At 47.5% G+C, this 23,178-nt stretch overlaps 1 protein-coding gene across 1 annotated transcript in view; it reads left to right on the top strand.

The window, feature by feature from the left end:
* STAB2 (stabilin 2) overlaps positions 1–23,178 on the top strand; it is a 126,364-nt gene that overhangs the window by 81,653 nt on the left and 21,533 nt on the right. The window contains exons 40-54 of the mRNA XM_045826606.1: positions 1,286–1,331; positions 2,158–2,234; positions 3,698–3,823; positions 5,966–6,039; positions 7,193–7,264; positions 10,481–10,600; positions 11,706–11,753; positions 12,557–12,640; positions 13,855–14,001; positions 14,805–14,945; positions 15,922–15,981; positions 17,374–17,550; positions 18,888–18,977; positions 21,044–21,190; positions 22,487–22,543. Of these exons, the coding sequence (XP_045682562.1) occupies positions 1,286–1,331; positions 2,158–2,234; positions 3,698–3,823; positions 5,966–6,039; positions 7,193–7,264; positions 10,481–10,600; positions 11,706–11,753; positions 12,557–12,640; positions 13,855–14,001; positions 14,805–14,945; positions 15,922–15,981; positions 17,374–17,550; positions 18,888–18,977; positions 21,044–21,190; positions 22,487–22,543 (1,466 nt within the window). The remainder of the gene's footprint in view (positions 1–1,285; positions 1,332–2,157; positions 2,235–3,697; positions 3,824–5,965; positions 6,040–7,192; positions 7,265–10,480; positions 10,601–11,705; positions 11,754–12,556; positions 12,641–13,854; positions 14,002–14,804; positions 14,946–15,921; positions 15,982–17,373; positions 17,551–18,887; positions 18,978–21,043; positions 21,191–22,486; positions 22,544–23,178) is intronic.

Raw genomic sequence — 23,178 nt, 5'->3', positions numbered from 1 at the left:
CGGGGGCTGGGGTCACGTCGAAAGAGCACACCGTGTAGTCACTACCAATTCACTGAAGTTGGCTCAAAGGCTTAGAGCAGGTTTCAGAAAAGAGGACCCAAAAGATGATTGGGATTTCAATAGACAGTGAATTGAAAGAAGCAGACTTCCAGGCTCGAGGGACAAAGCACAAAATTGCATCACATCCGCACGATTCCATCTGAGCCTGTGAATGGCCCCTCTGACACAAAGCAGGCCACTGCCGCAGCCAGGTCCACGTCAGGACCTGCTGTGCGACTTGCCAGGCCTAAGGAGGTTTCTCTCCCAGAAGCTCTCAGCATGAGCATCCTGCCCAAACGGTACTCTTTTCTCATCTCTAACCAATTTCTGGGTCTTCCCCTGCCAGGAGCATCCAAAAAAAAACAAAACAAAAACAAAAAAAAAGCTAAGCATTCAAGAGCAAAAACCTATACTGTTCCAGGAAATTAGGAGTTAATTCAACAAATAGATAGTGAGTACTTCCTGCATGCCAGACTCTGAGCTATTTCTGTACATACCCAAAAAAACTCACCTTTAATATCTGTTATAACTAGGTGTTTACTTATTTATATCACTTCGTAAGAAAGTGATGAAGAACTAGAAAGAATAAGAAACGTGGGAACTATAAATAAATTAGAAAATAAAGCTCCGGGGAGGGACTTGCCCCAACACCCCTGCCCTGAGGGAGGACACTGAGTGTTACCCAGCCCTGCATCCTCACCCCCTAGCACAGCACCCAGCACACAGGAGACACTCCACCAGTATATCTGACCTTCAGATTTGGCTCTGAGCTTCCTGGCGGCCAATGAAAAAGAGATCTACATGATCTACACGACATCACCAGATGGGACAGGGCTTGAGTGATGGATGCAAAGGGTAAAGGGATTAGGAAGTACAGATTGATAGTTACAAAACAGTCATGGGGAGTAAAGTACAGCACAGGGAATGTAGTCAGTAATGTTATAATAACTATACATGGTGTCAGGTGGGTACGAGATTCATTGGGGTAATCACTTCGTAAGTCCTGTGACATCTAATCACCAGGATGTCCAGCTGAAACTAATGTCATATTGTACATCAACTGTAACTGAAAATTAAAACATTGTTTTTTAAACACATCGACATGGACCCACAGTTTTACACAGTACACTTGATGCATATCATTTTCAACAGGAAAAGCGAATCTTTTCCTAGCACCCAGTACTAAAAAATAGGTCTTGGGTGCACTTGGATAGAAGAGGTCTGACAAAGCACATTTCCTTTCCAGCAATCACAAAGGACAACTGCAACGGGACGTGCCACACCAGCGCCAGGTGGGTGCCCTCTGGGCCTCCCCTGGGGACGACGCGAAGGGGATTCTTGCCCAATACCATGCACCCCAGGCCCTGTCCTCACATGAGTATTTTTCTGAGGCTATTTCTGAGGATTTAGGATAAATCTAATGTAAAACTAGAAGGGTTTCCACAGAGACTGCCATCAACTTGCCAGACCCAGCATCTTGAACAAGCTGCCCCCTGCATTACCTGGCACGCTGGCAAAATGCCAGCTGTTATCCCCAGTCCGCATCATGGCGACCCCTTCGCACAGGCGGAGGGAGGCCTCTGCTCTCGTCAGAGCTTCCTCCAAACTCACAGCCAAAGCCTGCCCCACGCTTCAGCTTTATTTTCCTAACTCCCAGCAGGGCTTCCAGGTTAATCAATGAGGAGCCTCTTCGCTGGAGTTAGGGGTGAATTCAGATAAGCCTCTGTCATTGTCATGGACTGCATGACCTTGACTCAATGATTTAATGCCTCTAAGCCTTGGTTTCTCCACCTGTAAATGGGAATAATAATAATACCCACCCGTCAGGGCTATTGGATATTGGGTAAGTTACAGGCAGCAATGCGTGGAGCGCAGCCCCTAACACACAGGTGACTGACTCTCTGAAGATGGGTAGCTACCCCTTATCCCCTAGCTCACGCCCACCTATACATCCTCTAGTTTGCCTGATAGTGACTGCGATTTTAGGCGCCTGTGTCCTCCTGAGCCCGTAGGCAGGACTTCTGAGAGCCGCCTGGGGCAGGAGCTGGACCGCTGGCCATAGACGGGGCGGGTGTTAAGTGCTTATCTACAAACAGCATTTGCCCTTTCTCCCGGCAGCTGCCTTCTCAATCCAGATGGCACAGCCTCGTGCAAATGTGCGGCGGGATTCCAAGGGAATGGGACAGTCTGCACAGGCAAGTGAAGCAGAATTTGCTCTGGGGGGAAAGACCAGCATGAGCTGCGGGGAGACCTATGCTCCTGCAGGCTGAGTGGGCAGCTGCTACCAACCGTTGCTGGACAACCATTGCTGGAGAGCTAGGGGCTGCACCCACTCTCTCCAAGTAGTGGTTCACACCCTGGACTGCAGTTGAAGAGCTTTTTTTTTAAGGATTCTATTTATTTATTTTTAGAGAGGGAAGGGAAGGAGAAAGAGAGAGAAACATCAGTGTGTGGTTGCTGGGGGCCATGGCCTGCAAACCAGGCATGTGCCCTGACTGGGAATCGAACCTGCAATGCTTTGGTTCACAGCCCACGCTCAATCCACTGAGCTATGCCAGCCAGGGCTGAAGAGCTTTTGAAAACACAGATTTAATGGACCTAGGGTGTGACCTGGGCATGGGGACTATGGAGTGAGGAAGAAAGGAGACTTGAGCCCTCACAACCCTGTGGAACTTGTTTCAGTAAATGCTTTTGCTCCTTCTATTGAGATGATCATGTGGTTTTTGTCTTTAATTCTATTGAAATGCTGTATTCCATTAATTGATTTTTTTTTCACATTAAACCACATTGTGCTCCTGTGTAGATCCCACATGATTATGGTGTAGAGTCATTTCCCCTTTCCACGGTTTCGGGGTCAGCCTGAAAATATTAAATAGAAAATTCCAGGTATTTTGAGAGAGAGAGACCACGTTCACATAACTTTTATCATAGTACATTGTTATAATTGTTTTATTTTATTATCAGTTATTGTTAGTCTCCTACTGTACCTAATTTATAAGTTAAACTTTATCCTAGGCCTCTGTGTATAGGAAAAAACAGTGTACATAAGGCGAGATATTATCCACAGTTTCGGCCATCCATGGAAAGCTTGGAGTGTGCCCCCTCATGGATAACAGGGGATACTGGAGAATCCTTTTTGTATATTGCTGAATTTGACTTGCAAGTATTTTTTTAGGACTTTCTGTGCCTATATGCAAAAGGACATTGGTTAGAATATTCCTTTCAATGACTTTGTCTGGTTCTGATATCAGGGAAATGATGGCTTCATAACATAAATTGGGAAGTCTTCCCTTCTCTTCCAGTTTTTGGAAGAATTTGTGAAAATTTGGTATTCTCCTTTTTTTTTTAAAGGAACATCGTTGTTCCACTTATTCATGCATTTATTGACATGTGCCCTGACTGGGGATCGAACCCACAACCTTAGTGTATCGGGACGATGCTCTAACCTGAGCTAACTGGCCAGGGCTATTTATTCTTCTTTTACTGTTGGGTAGGCATCAACAGTGAACAGATTTGATCCTTTTTGCATTCTTTGGAATTATTCATATTTAATCCAACGTCTGCCATTCTGAAGTACTTCCATTTCTCAGTGACAGGTGAAATGCGTCAATCTTTGCCCCCTCACCCGCCTCTGCTCTGTGTCGTCTGTCTCCCATAGCAATCAATGCCTGTGAGATCAGCAACGGAGGCTGCTCTGCCAAGGCCACCTGTAAGAGAACCACCCCAGGAAGCCGAGTGTGCGTGTGCAAGGCAGGCTATGCTGGCGACGGCATCGTGTGCTTAGGTACGTGCCACCCCTCATCATTGCAGGGGCAATGGTTTCAGAGTCGGGGCCCTGTTATATATACGAGCCCAATGTGCGGGCGCTGTTGGGCCATCTTTTGGTGTGCCGGGGCAGGAGGGTGTGAGGTATGGACATGCGGCCACAAGGGTATGAATGTGCGTGATCACTTTGAAAGCAGAAAGGGGAAATACTTTTTACAGTTAAACATTATTGATGGTAACTGAATTTTAAAGCATTTACTAGTTCTTTTTTTATATAAGTAGCACATCCTCAATATAGAAAAATTAGAGGATGCATATAGGCTGGGGAGAGGGTGGAATCTGGAGATGACCACTCTTGCTACTATTACATTACCCCGTTTTGCTATGTATACATGTATTTTTTTTAAGATTTTACTTATTTATTTTTTAGAGAGAGAGGAAGGGAGGGAGAAGGAGAGAGTGAGGAACATCGATGTGAGAGAGAAACATCCATCCGTCAGTCACCTCTCATACAGTGAACTTGCAACCCAGGCATGTGCCCTGAGCGGGAATTGAACCCACAACCTTTCACTTTGCTGGACGATACCTAACCAACTGAGCCGCACTGGTCAGGGCTGTATGCATGTATTTTTTAAAGACAAAAAAATGTGTCTTATGATACATAATGTTTACTGTGCTTAGCAACATGATAGAACAACCCGCCCTGAAAATAAGTATACCTCCAAATCATTAGTTTCATAGCTAAATATTGTTCTTCTCTAAAGATATGCCATTGTTAAGTTGTCTAAACTTTAACTTTTTAGCTGTAAAAAAAAATCACACACAAGAGTTGCAAAAACAGTGCAAAAGCCCTGGCTGGTGTGGCTCAGTAGACTGAGTGCTGGACTGCAAACCAAGGAGTTACCAGTTCAATTCCCAGTCAGGGCACATGCGTGGGTTGCAGGCCAGGTCCCCAGAAGGGGGCACGTGAGACACAACCACACATTGATGTTTCTCTCCCTCTCTTTCTCCCTCCCTTCCCCATTCTCTAAAAATAAATAAATTCTTCAGAAAAAAAATACCTATTTCCTCTTTACTTAGGTTGGCTTATTGTTAATATTTTGCCCCATTTGCTTTATCTTTTGTTCTCTCTCCATTTATATATTTATATTTATATTTTAACCATTCGAGAATAAGCTCTATACGTCATATTGCCTTTATCCCTTAATACCTGACTGTACTTGAGAATAAAGGATAGACTCTTAGAGAACCACAACAGTTATCGACTGCAGTCAACTTATTATTGATCTAATACTTTTGTCTAATTATCATTTGTACTTCAGTTTTATCAGATGACCCAATAACGGTCTTTTTTGGACAGTCTTTTTCCTCTAGTGCAGAATCCAGTCCAGGGTTGGGTGTTGCATTTCATTATCTTGTGTCTTTACTCTCCTTTGACCTGGGATGCTTCCTCGGCCTTGCTTTGTCTTTTATGACATGGCATTTTGGAATAGTATCATTCACCACCCCAACTTTTTTCTTCTAACATGTCCTTCATTTGGGATTTGTCCGATGTTCTTTCATGATTATATTCAGATTTGGTGTTCCAGGCCCCATATCACACTGGAAGCTTGTGGTTCCCAACCACCTCTCATTTGGGGCGTTACTTTTGACCCCTCGGTCAAGGTGCTATCTGATTTCTCCACTGGGACTGATAAGCAAATCAGTGAGAAGACACCTTAACACCAAGCAAATATTTGGCTCCTCATCAAAAATATCACCTAAAATTAGCATCTACTAATGATTCTTCCCTGAATCAATTATACTGTGAAGGTTGCGACACATTTTTTCATTCCTAAATCTCATCATTCATAACCTGTTGAATTGAACTCCAAGATTCTATTATTTCAAGTCGTTGGCTGCAAACGCTTATATTCATTCAACAGAGGACAGATTCAAGGCCACAGATGGTGGCTCTGCTGGCACACCCCATCCCAGAGAGTCAACTTTGAGAAATCATCCCTGGTACCCTCTCCATTGGGTTACTTCTGCCTCAGGGGTGTCAGAAAAGGAATCACACTTTGACACCTGCTCAATTAGCCATCTGGCTGGTCTCTCAGGATGCCTTTACTTGAAAATGAGGCGTGATTCTCACACCAGGTGTTGGCTTTTTGTTTTACAGAGATCAACCCGTGTTTGGAGAACAATGGTGGCTGTCACAGGCACGCTGAGTGCACCCAGACAGGACCCAACCAGGTGAGCTCCGCCCCCCTGGGGATGGGGCTAAAGGTCTTTAGACCTAGCCCTGAGAGAAGGGGGCTGAGAAGAGATCTCAGCAGAAAATAAACACTTTAGGAGAAATGTTGACAGCATTCCCAACGAGGCCATTCTTTGGGAATGAGGAGAAATGGGGGTGGGGGGGACAAAGGGTCCCTAGGAGAAGGGGCTTTCCTAGCGTGGGGAGAAGTGGTCTTCTCCAAACACCACGTGGCTCCAGAAGCACCTAGATCTTCAACAGTTCTCCCCTTTCTTTCAGCTCCCTGATTCTCACAATCCCACGATTTTTCTTTGGCTCGAGGCTGAAATGCATGTGCCACAGCAGAGATAACATTTCTAGGCCCTCTGTCCGTCATTTATTCCCTAACACAGTGACCTTGCAGGGCCTCCCTCATGCACAGACACAGGCAGGTGGAAAAATCTGAGGGTTCCAAAGGAGGGGAAAGCCACCCCTTGGGGGGCACACTAGCAGCAGGTGCCCCTTCTTCTGGAAACACAACTTGGTGACTAGAGCGTAGCTGGCTTTCAGCCCCACTCACCCCCATGCCCAGGTCCTCCTGAGCATGGTGCATGGGACACGGGGATGAACCAGGCAGTCCCCAACTTCCTGTAGACGGTGTCTCCTCCCTCAGCTTGAAGTGTGCAGCTGACCTCCTTGGTCAAACTGTGGGTTTGACTGATTATTTTCACATGGGCAACTGAGTTGCCTGCAAAGCCATCACCTGGTGTTCATGCCAGGGGCCCGAGCCTGGGTGGAGATGAGCAAGAACCGAGTGTACATGGGAATGGGTGAGAGCTCAGCTTCCTTGCAACTGAACCTTTACCAACCCAAGAGAGAAAACCCAGTTTGTTTCTAGGTGAGTGCCCGAAAGGCAAGGGACCAAATAAGATAACAAAGCATTGTTTTTTTGAAATAAAGTATCTTGGTAGCAAAGATAGAATAGGCAGGAGATCCCAGTGCTAGAGTGAGGTAGGCCCAAGGTGCTAAAACGTCAGATGACAGTTATCGTTACAAAATAGATATGGCCAATGTAAAAATCTGTGAACATCACCATTTCTGTTATGGAATTGAAGTGTGAGAGCCCGCAGAACCCATCTGTGAAGTGACCCACGGCCTTCTCCTCCCGGACAGGCCGTGTGCAACTGTCTGCCGAGATACACTGGAGATGGGAAGGTCTGCTCGCTCATCAACATCTGCTTGACCGTGAGTGCAACTCTAGGACCGAGGGCGCCCCAGGTCAGGCGTGGGGTGCCTTGTGCCCTCTTCTAGGAGATGGGGTATTGGGGTGATTGCCTCAGAGCTGCTTCGGGCTTGAGGCTCATTTCTCCCTCACGTTCCAGTGGTGATGTCGGGGAGACCCCAGTCTCTGCCTCTGTCTTCTCGTGGCCTTCGCCTCTGTATCTGTCTTCTTTCCTAACAAGGACGCTGGTGGACCTCAGGCCCACCCGTGTGATCTAAGATGATCTTATCTCAAGATCTTCAATGACATCTGCAAAGACTCTCTAAACAAGGACACGCTCACAAGCACCAGGGCTTAGGAGGTGGACATACCTTTGGGAGGGCCAAAATTCAACCCCCTGCAAATGGGAGGAGGGAAGGTCCTTGCCTGAGATCATGGAGCGATGCAGGCACAGCCAGAACTTGAAGCCACATCTGTCTGACTCACAGGCCAGTCTTGACCACTCCTTGAGGTACTTGTTCCTCCCACAAGGCGGTGACTTCAGTGGGGCCCCATCGAAACACCTTATTTTTCTTACTCATACACACTGCCCACCTGAGAGCCTCCAGCTGTGGGCACGAGAACAGCGCAGACGCACTGTAATGAAAGCTGTTCCTCTTCAAGGGAGGTCCCTACTGTCGCCTTGGGTTGGGGTGGCAAGCTCATCTGGAGAACAGCGTCCCCACATGAAATGGCCATGTAGGGGCACGAGGGAAGGCTCTGCAGAGAGCAGAGAGCTGGGGTATAGAGCTATCACAACTAATACTGAGGCCAGATTATTTTTATCCTGACCCTAGGACATGCTTATTGATTTCAGAGAGAGGGAAAGGGAGAGAGACGGGGAGAGAAATATTAATGAGAGAGAGAAACATTGATAGATTACCTCTCGCATGTGCCCCAGCCGGGACCAAACCCACAGCCTGGGCATGCGCCCTGACTGGGAGTTGAACCACAACCGTTCAGTTTATGGGATGATGCTCCAACCAACTGAGCCACACCAGCCAGGACTGGCCAGATTTATTTCAACAGCAGTTCTTCCAGTGGCCATTTTTATCTTTTTCCAAAAATGGCCACCTTATCTTGGCACTTAATGCAATGAAGCCACTTGTGCCTGACAGTCCGGTACTAGAGTCACTAACTCACGGCCTCTGTCCTTCCATCTGTGCCCCTGACTGCCACCACCCACTGGATTCTTTTTGTAAAGAAAGGAAGTTTATTTTCTCTCCAGATGAGTAATGCTAAGGGATGTGTTTATTCTGTTGAGTATAAAAATACCCCAGAGAGAAGGAAATTGGTACTGGAGCAGAGAAGGTGGATTGCTACAGGAGGAAAGTGCATGAGTCGGTGAGGGGAATGGAACCAGAGCCCGCAGGTGGAGAGGAGAGCCGCACATGGAAGCACAGGCAGGGGTGGGTAGACAGGTAGGTAGGTAGTAGGTCAGTCCATTTGTGGGTCAGTCAGGCAGTTAGTTAGTTGGTTAGCTGATCAGTTAGTTACTCAAACAGTCAGTCAAGTCAATGAGTCCCTCATGGGCACCTACTTCATGGGGCCCTTTACTGTGAATTAACTTTAAAATGTCTATGCCCGGCCGTTCTAAATGAATACTGCCGTGAAGACAGAGACTGTCTGCATGGTGGATAGCCCGTGGAGAGCCTTGCACAGCAGGGAGCACAGGCGGTTGAGGAGCATTTGCTGGACACGAGGCACCGTTTCAGCGACTGGGAGGGAAGCCGCTGTGAGTCTAGGCTCAGGGAGGCGGTGAACTTCAGGACAGGAAGTTGAGGAGGTTCTCGTCTGTTACGTCTCTTTTCTCCGTGAGATGTGAGTTGAGCTTATCAACTGAGAGAAGGGGGACAGTGATTGGGAGTTGAGGAGAGAGGTGACAGAGTGAAATGTCTTCTTGGGGTTGAAGGGCCAGCGCACAGGGCAAACAGTGTTTGCAGGAGACGGACACCTCTTCAGTAAAAGGTTATGAGAACTTTTGAGGAACGGGTGGAGACTGTCGGGAGTTTGCTAACAGTGGTGAGTTCCAGAGGGCACGGAGAGGGGTTTGGGAGGGTGGGAAGTGGGAGGTGTACAGAGCAACGTGGTAGGGAGTATCCCTGTAGTAGGAGGTGACTTTGGGTGCCTAGATCTCTGCTGTTGATGGAGATAAGCAGGAAGGTGGGACAAGAGGGGCGTCTTAGTGGTCTCAGAGCATGCAGGGCATTGAGACAAATAAATCTAAGGAATTTAGCTGGGAGACCCAGGGCCCCAGGAGGTGGTCCATGGTCTTTCAGGAGTCAGCTTTCTTGAAAAGCTCACTGACTTGTTGCAAGAAGCTGAGGTGGTAGGTCCCTCCTGGACTGAAATATCATGCTCCACAAATACTTTTTAAAAACATTTTATTTATATATTTTTAGGGAGAAGGGAAGGGAGGGAAAGAAACATTGATGTGAGAAAGAAACATCAATCAGTCACCTCTCATACACAGGGACCAGGGACTGATCCCACAGCCCAGACATATGCCCTGATGGGGAATCAAACCAGCAACCTTTCGCTTTGTGAGATGACACCCAACCCACTGAGCCACACCAGTCAGGTCCACAAATACTTTTGGAATGGGGATCGCAAGGGGAGATTTTGCAGCTGGCCTTCTAGACTTGCTGGCAGCTGGCAGTTGACCACCTCATCTGTTCAACCTTGTCTGATGTGTCCGTCTTGAACTTTCCATTCTTTCCCCTCTGAGGACCTTTGCTTGGGCTTACAAAGTCCTTCTTGGTGTTCCCAGGGGTGTCAGCTTTGAACTGCATTTAGCTTTTTTATAGCTTAGGTTTCTGCCCCATCTTCCACAGTTTATCAGCTCTTTGCAGATAAGGACAGCGTGTTGTATCATTTTACACCTATTTCCTTCTAGCTGATGACTGTTACCTTTGCCACCAAGGGATCAGAGTTCAGCCTACAGCTAGAAAGTGCCAAACAAGATCGGGACCTTTCCAATTAACCCCCACATGCCAGCAAAGTTCCCATTTGGCAATTCTAGGTTTATCAATGTACCCACCACTGGATAGAAGGCCAGTTCAGGAAAGAGCAAATAATGCAAACCAGTCCAAGAGGCAGCAAAATATAAATTTCAACACAGAATAGTTTCATGAATATTGGCAAAGTGGGCAAAGTAACTGATCTGACTCCTATCCCCCACCCCTCGGAAATGTTACCAGAAAAACGGCGGCTGCAGTGAATTTGCCATCTGCAACCACACTGGGGAAGAAGAGAGGACCTGCACGTGCAAGCCGAACTACATCGGGGACGGGTTCACCTGCCGTGGCAACATCCATCAGGTAACGCGAGGCGCATTTCCGTACAGTAAACTCTACTTCCCAGTCTGTGCTAAGAACCCAGGTTGCTAAGGAGCATGCAAGAATCTTATAACATGGGATGCTCCCTGGCAATGTCAAAGACTATTTTCACACAAATTGGAAGTGACAAGAAGTGCTATCTACCCCTGGGAATTCATTTGACTTAGGGCATACTGATTCAGAGCTCCTGGTTGGAATTCAGCCCTACCCGTTAGCAGTATAACTTGGGCCGATTCCATCCCCTCTCTATGCATGAGTTTTCCAACCTGTAAAAGGAAACAATGGTGCCCACCCCATCGGGTGGGCGAAAGTGTTCAGTGAGATCGTGTGTGCAGCGGGCACAGAGATCGCAGCTGCCGAAGGCGCGGCGTATGGCCTGGGCTGCTGCTGGAGAGCGCATGCGTCTGCACGGGACGGAGGAGGAGGCGCCATGACGCTCGCAGATTTCTGCCTCTTAGAAAGGTTGCATCCCCTTATTTGACTTAAAGAGAAGCTAGAGCATTCCAGCTGATCCAAAATGTGTGTTAATGGAGAAACTAAATCCACCATAAAACTATAACTCATTTTTTTAGAAATATTTGAACTTTAACACCCAAAAGAGTCACCAGGGACGTACACACAGTGGGCGGGCCATGTGAGGACACAGTGAGAAACCCACGGTGACCTGCAAGCCAAGGCGGGAGGCCTCAGAAGAGCACGACACCTTGATCTTGGACTTGCAGCCTCAGAATTGTGAAAAAACAAATTTGTGTTGTTGTTTGAAAAGTAATAATAATAATAAAAGCAGTTGAACTTTTCAAAATACTCTTAAAGCTCGGCAGCTTCTGGACATGGCAGGATCTTTCTCTGATAAATCGGACAGAGATTCCAGAAAGGCTGTGGGACTCAGAGCACGTCCACACCGTCATCCCAGACATCAGTTACGCTGCCTTTGGATGGGGCTTGGAGAAGGCCCATGGGGGCAGACTCCCAGCTCAGAGGATGGCAGATGCCCTCGACCTTAGAGAAATCGTCCTGCAATAACCCTGTGCTGTTCTCACATGTAATCCACAGATGCTAAATGCACCTGCCGTCTCTTTGTTTCCAGGAGCTTCCCAGGAACCCCAAAACTTCCCAGTATTTCTTCCAGCTGCTGGTAAGAATACTGTGTGTCTGTCTGTCTTGCTGTTCCGGCTGGGTCTCAAGCCTCTGGGCTAGGGGAGGGTAGAAGAAAGTCTGGAGCCCTGGATTTCTGGAGCGGGCTCTGTGTTGGTCATTGGTGAACTTTTCAGACCACAGGCAGGCAGCGTGAAAGAGTGAAAAATGCCACACTGGCCCGTTCTACACTTAGGGATGTGGCACATGAAAAAACTACCATCGTACCAGTGGCAAACAGAAGCATTATGGGGCAACTGGTTAGCTCTTTGGGTGAAAATATTATGTTAGACCTTTCTGCACACTATGTACCTAAGTTCTAGATATGTTAAGAATCAAAGAGAAAAATCCAGTGGAATGAAATCATAAAAATTAGACAAAAATATAACCATATGACTTTAATATTGGCAGCAAGACAGAACAGTGAAGCAGATCATCTTGTGACTTATATTTGTATTATTATCCCAAGTACATAAAATATTTACATGTAGAAGAGGCACTGGAAAGGAATACCTGAAAATGACAGGTGGTGGGATTCTCGGTAGTGATTTTATTCTTTATGCTATATTTTCTGATCTCTAATATAATAAGCATTACATTACTTGGATAACCAGATAAAATAAACTTTATTTCAATGACAATGCATCTGAATGAATTTGAATCGGAGAGTAAACGAAGCACAGGTCTCCCCACCCAATGTCCACGCCCTCTGCCACCACCATCGACTCCCTCTGCTCTTGCTTGGAGCCCCTGCCTGTATGCATGTTAAGTCTGCGCATGCGCCCCCCGATTTCCTTCCCACAGGAGCATTCCGTTCGAGACCTGGCTGGCCCGGGCCCCTTCACCGTGTTCGCACCCTCATCTACAGCCTTTGACGAGGACCCGCGGGTAAGTGTGAAGCTGAGGCCGGTGGCAGAGGGCTGGGGCTGGATCACAGTCTTTGGTGTCACCCTGGAACCAACGGTGGAGACATTTCTGAGCGGGAGATTGAAGATCAGCTGCAGCTGCCCAGCAATGGAAGGGACTGCCTCTCGGCATAGGGACGCTTCCCAGGGGGAGTGGTCAAGTGGACTTGGGGTAACCGCTGGCCAGAGCCCCTCTAAAGGACATTCCTGAATCGGTAGGAGGTTGAAAAAGATCAGCAATCCTCAAGTGATCCAAACTTCCCGCAAACAAAAAAAAAGAGGGGGAGGATTAAAGGAATTTAAATATTTTTTTCCTTATAGGACTTAACAGAGCCTTTAATATTCTGGCATTCCCTGGGATTCTTCATGCTGGGCTGCCTATTAATATATCATAATGCAGCACACATTTACTGAACGCACCAGACACTGTTTCCAGCCCTGATCATGACAGCCCCGTGAGCTGAGTGCTATTATTACCCCCATTCTACAGTCAAGGACACAGAGAGGAGTAACTTTTCCAAGGCGGCCCGGCCAGCCGACGGTGGCACAAGGACCCGAACACACCCCTAGCGCCTGCGTTCTCCGCCACCACACACACCGCCTCTCTCTGCATGTACCTGGGACAGCAGCAACACGGGGACACGAAAATAACTTTTGAAAAAATTGACATTTGATCCGTTTTTAAAAACATCAAAAGAGTTATCATAAATCAGTGAGAACCACTTGGTTCTTCATTACACCTGAAGTAATTTGGTTTGCATTTTGATTCACAAGCGGAGAAGCATCGTGGCCTCTCCCATCCTAACGATCTCAGTCTGGCCCGGGTGCCTCTCTGAGAGGGGACACAAACGCGGTGTTTCCCAGTACTTTTCACAAGAAAACTCGTTTTTTTTTCAAGCAGCATCTCACAGGACTTGGGGTCCTTGCCACATGGGAAATGCTGGGCCGAAGGAACCCCAAGGGCTCTTTCCCTCCCAGGTCCTACAGTGGAAGCTGGACAGGACCTATGGCCATTTTCCCCTCTCGTCTGAGCAGTCCCCAACCTCCCACCCTGACCCCAAGCCAGCCCTGACCCCTGCCTCCCAGGGCCCAGGCAGTGAGAGACGGCGGGGGGCGCATGGAGGACAGGACGGCAAACGGGCGGGCAGGAGCAAAAGCTCCTGGCTCTGGCAGGGACCCTCTGACCTTCTCTTCCAGATTGCTTACTGGGACAAGCAGGGCCTCATGCCCCAGGTTCTTCGGTACCACGTGGTCGCCTGCCACCAGCTGCTCCTGGAAAACCTGAAACTGATCCCCAATGCTACTTCTCTCCAAGGGGAGTCGATTGTCATCTCCGTCTCTCAGGTAAGGGAGGCCACTTCAGGGAGGTGCCCGTTCTCCTCGGGCCTCCTTTCTTCTCCCCTCCCTCAGAGTAACACCAGGGACAGTGCAACCAACAACGATAACGAACACAGGTTGAGTGATCGCTGCATCAAGGTACTAAGTGTTTCATCCGTCCTAACTCATCTAATCCTTGAAACAATCCCCTGATGTAAATACTCTTCTTTTCCTCAACTTATAAATTAGGAAACCGAGCTCAGAGAAGCTACACGAGTCACACAGGAAGGAAGCCGTAGAGCTGGAATTCAAACTCAGAGGCGAGGCAGCTTCAGGTCCACGGACCTGTTTTTGGCAGCACTGGTCAGAAGCTGGAGAAGGATGAAAGCTTTTGATCAAAGCCACCTATCCGCGCTGACCCACTCCCGCCCTACCACAGAGAGAAGCCAATGAAGGCTTCCGGGCCCACTGCCAAGGGGGAAAAGTGTGTGTTGGGGCAGAAGGGGAGGGCTGGCGATCCACAGAGCACACGCGAGCGAGAAGCCAGTTTTGATCTGTTTGCTATTTTGTATTTAAGAATCGCGGTGAAAGGACTGTTTTGGTTGATTACTTGCTATTAACTTCTCCAGGTAAAAATTACGTTCTTGTCTGTTTCCTTTTTTTATCATCATAACAAGAAATGTGCTAATCTTGGATCTTCAGATTTCTCCCACGGATCTCCTTAAACATGCACTTTTATGACAATTGAACGCGTTGGCGAACATTCGGAAAGAAGTAATTGTGTGTCTATTTCTGACTGTGCTCATTTTTCCTTTTCTGGTTGACTTCAGGACACAGTGCATATCAATAAGAAAGCTAAAATCATATCCAGTGACATCATCAGCACCAACGGGGTCATCCACATCATAGACAAATTGCTATCTCCCCAAGACTTGCTCATCGCCCCTAGAGATGCTGCTGGAAGGATTCTGGTGGGTGAGCTCACAGTCACACTCTCAGCACAGAGGGACTCATAATACTAATAATTTGGGAACTCAATTCTGATTTTGAGGCATCGTGTTGAAACATTTTAACTTTGCTGCTTCAACTAGGAAAAGCCTAGTAAATGTTATTCTTAGTAAGAAGCAAATAAGGCTATTTTAAAGAGATGAGTGGATTGCATCAGTTTTTTCTTTGTGTCCACAAGGGCGGGTGGTTTTGCATAGGTTTGGAAGATGGAGAAATTATGTAAATGGATGGAGATAGATAGATAGATAGATAGATAGATAGATAATCACTACAACTAGACCTGGAGTAAAACTCCCTCTCAAATAGACAGAAAAGACAATCTTAACTTTTATTGTTATTTATTCATATTGGCCAGAGTTCTTCATTGTAGACAACAGAATACACTATATCTAAACAAAAAGGATTTTCTTAGGATATTCACATCCCCAAAGCTCTGGAAAGCCAGAGATCCTAATTCAGGTGCAGCTCAGTGGGCACAAAGCAGCCTGAGGACCTCTGCAGAGGGAAGACCCCTGGCTTCCCCACTGTAAGCTCTGCCAGAACCACCTGTCTCCAGCCTCACCACCTAGGACACAGGGGTCTGGACACCTGAGGTCTCACCTTGTGTTTGTCAGAAGATCTGATCTCCCTGCCAGCAGCTACTGCCCCTTCCTGTTGTCTCTTTCCACCCATGTGCTTTGCACAAGCGCTTCTCCTTGGAGGACCCTTTATCACATGAGGCTCTAGCTGCAAGGCAGTCTGGGAAATGCAGTGCTTAGCCTTCCAGCCTCTATCATGCAGAAAGCTGAGGGTGGACTGGAGCTGGGGTGGGTGTCAATGAACCAATCCACAGTACCCGCCATGTTATCTTACCCTCACTGCATTCAGCTGAGTTTTTGTTGAACTGCTTTGTGAAATGCATGAGGAAAGGTATCATTCCCGTTCTTACTATCTTTGCAGCAAAATCTTACAACAGTGGCAGAGAACCACGGCTACATCAAATTTAGCAACTTAATACAGGTAAAAAAACCTCAGAGGACAGTTACCTCAGGGGATAACCTGACTAAAGAGGTTTGTTTTGGAGGTTTTATGTTTGTTTCTGGTTTTTTGCTGTTAGGGTGTGTATTTGTGTGTGTGTGCACGCATGTGTGTGTGGTTTTTGTTTGTGTGGGGCACTAGCCAGCTGTTCTGGGATCTGTGTAGGGGAGTCCTAATGTTCTACAGAACAAAGTCATTCTCTGCCACTCCGTCCCCAAAACGTGGTATGGTTTGTTCAGCTGTATAGTGCACATTGGCCGAGTTAGAAATTGAAGTATATTTGGCTGGAGCAAGAGAAAGGAATTCGGGTGTGCCAGACCCTGAGCTGGGGGCTTCCTGTCTGGAGTTGTCACCTCCATGACAGCGATGGGGACCTGAGGCGGAGAGTCAGGGAACCCATGTCCATGAGACAGGCAGAAATTGCATTTAAAACCATATCTCTCCGACCTCAGAGAGTGTTCCCAGGAATTGAGTAGATAAACTTCTTGTTCAAACCAATATTGCAGAGGAGCATCAGCAAGGATCAGGGTTCTCCAAGGCCCCCTCTCCTCCTCCTGCTCCAAGGAGTCCCAGGAGGGCTGTAAGAACCCTAGCTCCCCCTCCAACCCCCTGTCTCCACCGCCACCAGAGCACCATCTAGGACTCTCTGTGTTGCCCAAGGAATTTCCAGACCACCTGGGGCTCACACTCTCTGGGAAGCTTTTAAGAAATGGAGATTTCAAGATGTTCAAATTGAGAATCCCAAGGATGTTACAGACCAGTAATCTTTGCCCACCACTCCCTCCCAGAACCATAGGGTCCCTACCACACCTGGGCATCAGGTCTAGTTAAACACAGGCTTTTATAGCAAGTTAGGGGATCTCTCTGGGGTTGACTAAAAGGGAATAATAAAGCCTACTTCACAAGGTTGCTGGAAAAATTACAAGAAAAAAATGTATATGATGCACCCAGGTTGCAGAAAGCTCTCCGACGATCCCTCCTCATTCATCTGGCAATTTCTTTTTTGGGTCTAGGTGATCTAGAAATCTTGTAAATACACAGAAATATCTCAGTATTGGATAGGTTTCACTTTTTAAAATGAAATATGAGAAAAGTACTAAATGGGTCTTCCAGAAATTAAAGTATTTGGTCAGGAGTAGTAAAAAGAAAAAAAAATTGTAAGGTGCTCACTAGAGTTTATTTTCCTATTAACAAAGCCCAGAATTTGACTTCCGGTTTTGCTTTCTAAGACAATGAGGGTCCAAATGGCTGGAATATGATGGGCCTCTGGTTTCTGGCTGTGTCACAGGAGGTCATGGGGGGTGGGGACCAGCTGCCTTTAGTCCTCCCCACAGACTGGGTTTTGCTGAGCACGTGACCGATCCTGTGTTTCAGGATGCTGGTTTGCTGAGCATCATCACTGACCCAATCCACACTCCGATCACTCTCTTCTGGCCCTCGGACCAGGCCCTCCAAGCCCTATCCCCTGAGCAACAGGATTTCCTGTTCAACCAAGACAACAAGGACAAGCTGAAGGAGTACTTAAAGTTCCACGTGATCCGAGATGCCAAGGTACCAGTGTTATGTTTTAGTGCAGATGTGAGTGCAGGGAAGCCCCAGGGGTGATGCAATCCAGGAACTGGGAACCGGGCCCTGTCCCACGGTGTCCTCTGACCAGCTATCATTAACTGACCCCTGCAGTATAATACCACACCTCATTCTGTTTCTCCGACTTACCTGTGTCTTTCCAACTTTCACCAGTACCCAAGAACAGCATGTCTGCCTTGTACAGCAGATCAGCTTTACTGCCTCCATCATTCACATGGCAAAACGGCTGCTGACAGCAGTCCCCACGTGTCTCCAGATGGACTCTCTCCCAGTTCTGCAATTCCCAGGCAAAGGCTGATTCATGCACCCACAGGCAGCTGTTCATTGCTGCACTGGTCTACCGTGCTCCGGGAATGGAGACCTTGCAGGAACATGGCAGATGTCGCTACAGCCCTGTCACTCTGGGTCCCCGACCAGGACCCGTGTTCCTCTCCAGGAGTGAATTTGTCCAATCCAAAAACGCCAAATGTCCAAACTTTGGTTAATTCATAGGATCTGTATTAGTTTCCTGGGGCTGCTATAACAAACTGCCACAAACTGGGTGATTTGGAACAACAGAAATTGATTCTCTAGGAGTTCTGGAGGCTGGATGTCCGAAATTAATGCGCTGATAAAGTTGTCCCTTCTCGCGGCTCTAACAGAGCATCCGGACCATCCGCTCCGCACAGCCCTCCTAGCTCCTGAAGGTGGCTGCGATCTTCGGCACTGCTGGCCTTGTAGCCATGCCCCCAGCCTCGGCCTCTGTTGTCACAAGGCTGTCTTCCCCCTGAGTGTTTCTGCGTATTCACAGGGCATTGTCTTCTCTCTCCTTCTTGTATGGACACCAGTCACACTGGATTAAAGGCCCATTCTACTCGAGTGTGACTTCATCTTGGCCAATTACATCAGCAATGGTCTTATTTCTAAGTAGGATCCCATTCTAAAGTCGTGGGGTCAGGACTCTGACTTTGGGGTGGGGGACATAACTCCACCCGCAACAGCGCCATGTCCCTAACCCACTCACCCTGCCATTGGCTTCACACACCCAGGGGGCACCTTCCGTGGACTCCCAGGCACAGATGGGGGACGGAAGGGCAACCGAACCACAGCCAGCTGTTGGGAACTCCCTGCAGAAAGAATTTCCAAGCTCCAGAGAGCCTGTAATGATTATTCTTTTAGACTCTCCCTGCTGTCATTTTAAAGCTGGAATTATTAGCACTCTTGGGAAAACTCGTGTCTGAATGCAGTTTGTTAGCCAAGATCCTTTGGGCCCTCCCTCAGCCCAGATTTGGGGTGTTAATATGGCATCCTCGCTGCCACAGGTTTTAGCGGTGGATCTCCCCAGACATGGTTCCCTGAAGACCCTGCAGGGCTCGGAGCTGAGTGTGCGGTGCGGAGCTGACAGTGACATCGTGAGTGCTGTCCTACGGGTGGGGGCTGGGGACACGCTGTCCGCATTCCCCACCTGCCCCCCTTTCAACATGTTCATTTTTTCCCCATCGCTGACAGCGAGCTCTTTTCCCTCACGGCCTTGAGAGGTATTCCCCTGAGAGTAAGTAAGCCAGCATGGAAAACCTGATACACCCTGGCCCACCTATGCCCTGGGAGCAGGAATCAAGGAGCCCCCTCCCTTGCACATGTGGAGAGCAGCTTTTATAGTGAGTGAGTGAGTGAGTTAGTTATTGATGGAGCATTTATTTTCCAGTGGGAGACACTTCGCTGAAGCAGGAAAGAACACTCATTCCTTCCCTTTCCTTCCTAGCCTCCCTGAGACCTCATCTCCAGTCTTAGTCAGAACCAGCTCCAGGCTATGGCTTCTTAAATCAGTCAACAGAGTGAAAGTTTGCAATTTCCACCTGCCCTGGCTGGTTCCTGAACAATTTTACCTCCCTCTACTTCCCTACGATGAATGGATAGGATAGGATAATAGTAGCTACATCCTATATCCTGCATATAACAGAAAACCCAAAATGACAGTGACCTAAATATATAAAGGTTTATCTCTCTCATAAAAGCAGTGGGGAAGTGGCCCATCCAGAGCTAGTATAATGGCTCAATGGGAGAGCTCCTTTTGTCTTTCTGCTCTTCGCCACATGTTTCCAGCCTCAAAGTAACCTCAGGGTACAATGTGGCTGCTGGAGCTCCAGCCACCATGTCTACTTTCCAAGTAGTAAGAAAGAGAAATGGCAAAAGGGATGCAGCTCCCAGATGAGTTGATTCTTTCCAAGGAGCCTTCTAGGAAGGCCCATACGACTTTCTGTTTACAACTGACAACCAGCCAGAATCCCTTTGGGGTTTGGATGGGAATTGCATTGAATTTATAACTGAATATGAAGAATGTTAGCATATTTACATTCCAACTTCTGGAAAGTCACCCCAGTGTCTTTACCCTGGGGATCAGCTGTACTACCTCCATAGATGAAACTGGATGCCTATCAAAGAATTATCATAAGAATGCCCACTGCTCGTTCTGTGTGCTAATACAGCTTTCAGAGAATTTTGCAATTTATTATTTAGTTTGATCTTTATAACAGCCCTGTGTAATGGAATCTTTAATCCTATATACCTGGTAAGGACCCCCCACTGACTTGCCCAGCCACACAGTGATGAGTAGCAGTGGGGGAATTTAATCAGTTTTCCAGTGTTCTTTCCACTGAATCACACTGTATCCATCGCATCATAGATGCTGAGATTTATCTTTCTTCTTTTAAAGCAACTTTCTGAAAATATTTTGCTTCCTGTGGGGGAGGAATGTATCCATCAACTTTGCTGGGTGGCCCTTATGAAAAAAAGTGCTAGGATCATTGCAGCATGAAATGAAGTTACATATCTAAAGCACCATTTAGACAATGCCTAGTACATTTGAAGAAAAAGTTATTGTTTTCATTACAAAGGTAAAGCCCATCACTTGTATATCCTGGGAAGAAAGTTGTGTCGGGCACTTTGCTGGGCGCTGGCACTAAATAAGAAAACTGTGTCACTGCACATGAAGTGGCTGTGTCAACAAAGTTTATCCTGAACCACAGCCAGGTCACCCCTCCTCCACTGTGTCACCTCCCCGCCACTGTTTCTGCTCTGGCACAGACAGTGCTGCAGAGTGGCCAACCGTGTGGGCTCGGAGGCCGACTGCCTGGCATGAATGCCTGCCCCCCGCTTCCTGCTCAGTGACCTTGGGCAAGTTATTTAACCTCTCACTGCCTCAGTTTCCTTACCTGGAAATGGGAATACGAGCAATAGTAGCTACATCCTAGGATTGTTGGGAGGAATAAAAGAATTTGCACAGGTAAAGCACATAGAACGGTCCTTGGCACATAACATGCGCTGAGTGTTTGAGGTATACAAATATATATCTCAGTTCTTTCTGAGTCTTGCAAGTGCTGGCTACATTATACAGCCTAGGAAGAAATCTAAGAAGGATTGTTGAGTGTCTCTCTCTCTCTCTCTCTCTCTCTCTCCCCCACCCCCCCCAACCCCCCAGGGAGACCTCTTCCTGAACGGCCAAACCTGCAGAATTATACAACGGGAGCTCTTGTTTGACCTGGGCGTGGCCTACGGCATTGACTGCCTGCTGATTGACCCCACCCTAGGGGGACGCTGTGACATTTTTACCACATTCAACATCTCGGTCAGTCCTATAAACACTTAACTCTTACTGTGGGGAGAGAATGAACAGCCCTCATGATCCGGCACAGGCTCTGCTGTAAAACTGCTGGGGCCAGCCTGGGACCCAAGAGGGCAGAAGCTAAAGGACAGTGTTCTTCAGATTCTCAATCAACAAGCATCTTCCCAGCCCTGCGCAGGCCTCGCAAATGTGCATTTACCCACCCACCCACCTGCCCCTCCATTCCTTCCCTCGCCGTTAAGGAAACATCATTGGGTGCCAAGCACGGGCCTTGCCAGTCACTCTCAAATCCACCCATCCATTCAGCTGTTCGCTCACTTCCTCAACAAACATTTTTTGAGCTCCTGCTATACTAAACCACATGAAATTGCCATATTTAACAGGCTGTGACTGCAAACATGGCAGTTTGACGTGGTTCAATCTAATACTTTATGCCACCCACACCTCCATGCACTTGCTCAGTCATTAACAACACTGGCAGAACTTCTATTTTGGGCCCTGCAGTATACAAGGCATCTCACTCTTACTCATCCACCCAGGACCATTTTCTGAGTTTGGCTCGATGCTCCCCATGTCCCTACAATAACCCAACAATAGAAGTAGATGTCCTCAATTCTAGTGCATGGATGTGGAAATTGAGTCTCAAAGGGGTGAAGTGCCTTACGTGGCCAAGTCTGTCACCAGTCGATTTTGGTATCTGGCAACGTGTAGGCGTTCATAAATATCCCAAATTATCAGGGTACCTGTCAGCCAGAGTCGGAGATGCAAACCCAGTTGTCCTTTCTGTTGTGGACGTGGTGGCCTTCCTAACTTCCAAAGTATATTCACACCCATTGTTTCAGTTAATCAGTTTTCTTCACCAATCCCCTAAAGATGAAATAGCATCAAGAATTATCATCCCTGTTTTGTAGATCAGAAACCTAGGGACCCAAGAATGTGACTGGCCAGAAGCACCCCAGCGGGTCTGTGATGGTCCCAACCCCTGTGTCCACGGTCCCCACTGTACACCACGTGCCTGTGTGAGGCTGCCCCGGCCCACCTCTGCCGAGCAGGGGACTTTCCACCTCTAAGAGCTAAGCAAGGAGCTGAGATCCAAGGCAGAATGCTTGGTTGGACCCTGAGAATTCTCCATGGCAAGTTGCCGTGTGTTTGCTTTTATATGATTGGTCATAGCCAGAATCTTAATCAAGATTAAGTTCTTAGTCAACTCATCGAGACATTCACCAGGGGCATTTCCTTGTGTTTCCCAATATTCTTGATTTTTAAGTGGTTTTGTGTTGTTTTTTTCTTGACTACTAGGGGGAATGTGGAAGCTGTTCCTATACGCCTAGCTGCCCCAGGTGGACGAAACCAAAGGTAATTATGAATGCAGGGATGGCACTCACAGGGCAGGAGGTCCGTTTCATTATCAGACCCCAGTCTTCTGGTAGGCGTGTGCGTGCATCGCGTAACTGTAATTTAGGCCATATTTTTCAACAGCCAGGCCAGTGGGTGAGAGATGAACATTCTTTTTTTTTTCACATTTTTTAAAGACTTTATTTATTTTTAGAGAGAGGGGAAGGGAAGGAAAAAAAGAGGGAGAGAACTATCTATATGCGATCAGTTGCTTCTTGAATGCCCCTAACTGGGGACCTGACCTGCAACCTGGGCGTGTGCCCTGACTGGGTATTGAACCACCAACCTTTTGGCTCGCAAGCAAGCACTCAATCCACTGAGCCACACCAGCCAGGGTGAGAGATGAGCATCCTTAACCCAGGCGACCTATCAACCCACTACCTGGCTTCCAGAATATGTCAAGAAAAGTCATGGAAGTGTAGACTTAGAAGGGACTTGTAATATTATTATAATATTATAACATTAAAATGATAAAAATAATAGCTGGATTTGGCTAGCTGCTATTCGTGTCCCTATTCCTCATTATAATAATCGTAAGAAGCTATTTGCATCTCCACTTACGAAAAATATGTGTGTCAGAGAGGGTAAGCAACCAG

Source organism: Phyllostomus hastatus, unplaced genomic scaffold (genome assembly GCF_019186645.2).
Source record: "Phyllostomus hastatus isolate PE091 unplaced genomic scaffold, TTU_PhHast_1.1 phas_scaffold_755, whole genome shotgun sequence".
Lineage (NCBI taxonomy): Eukaryota > Metazoa > Chordata > Mammalia > Chiroptera > Phyllostomidae > Phyllostomus > Phyllostomus hastatus.
This window is presented reverse-complemented; position numbering and strand designations above follow the sequence as displayed.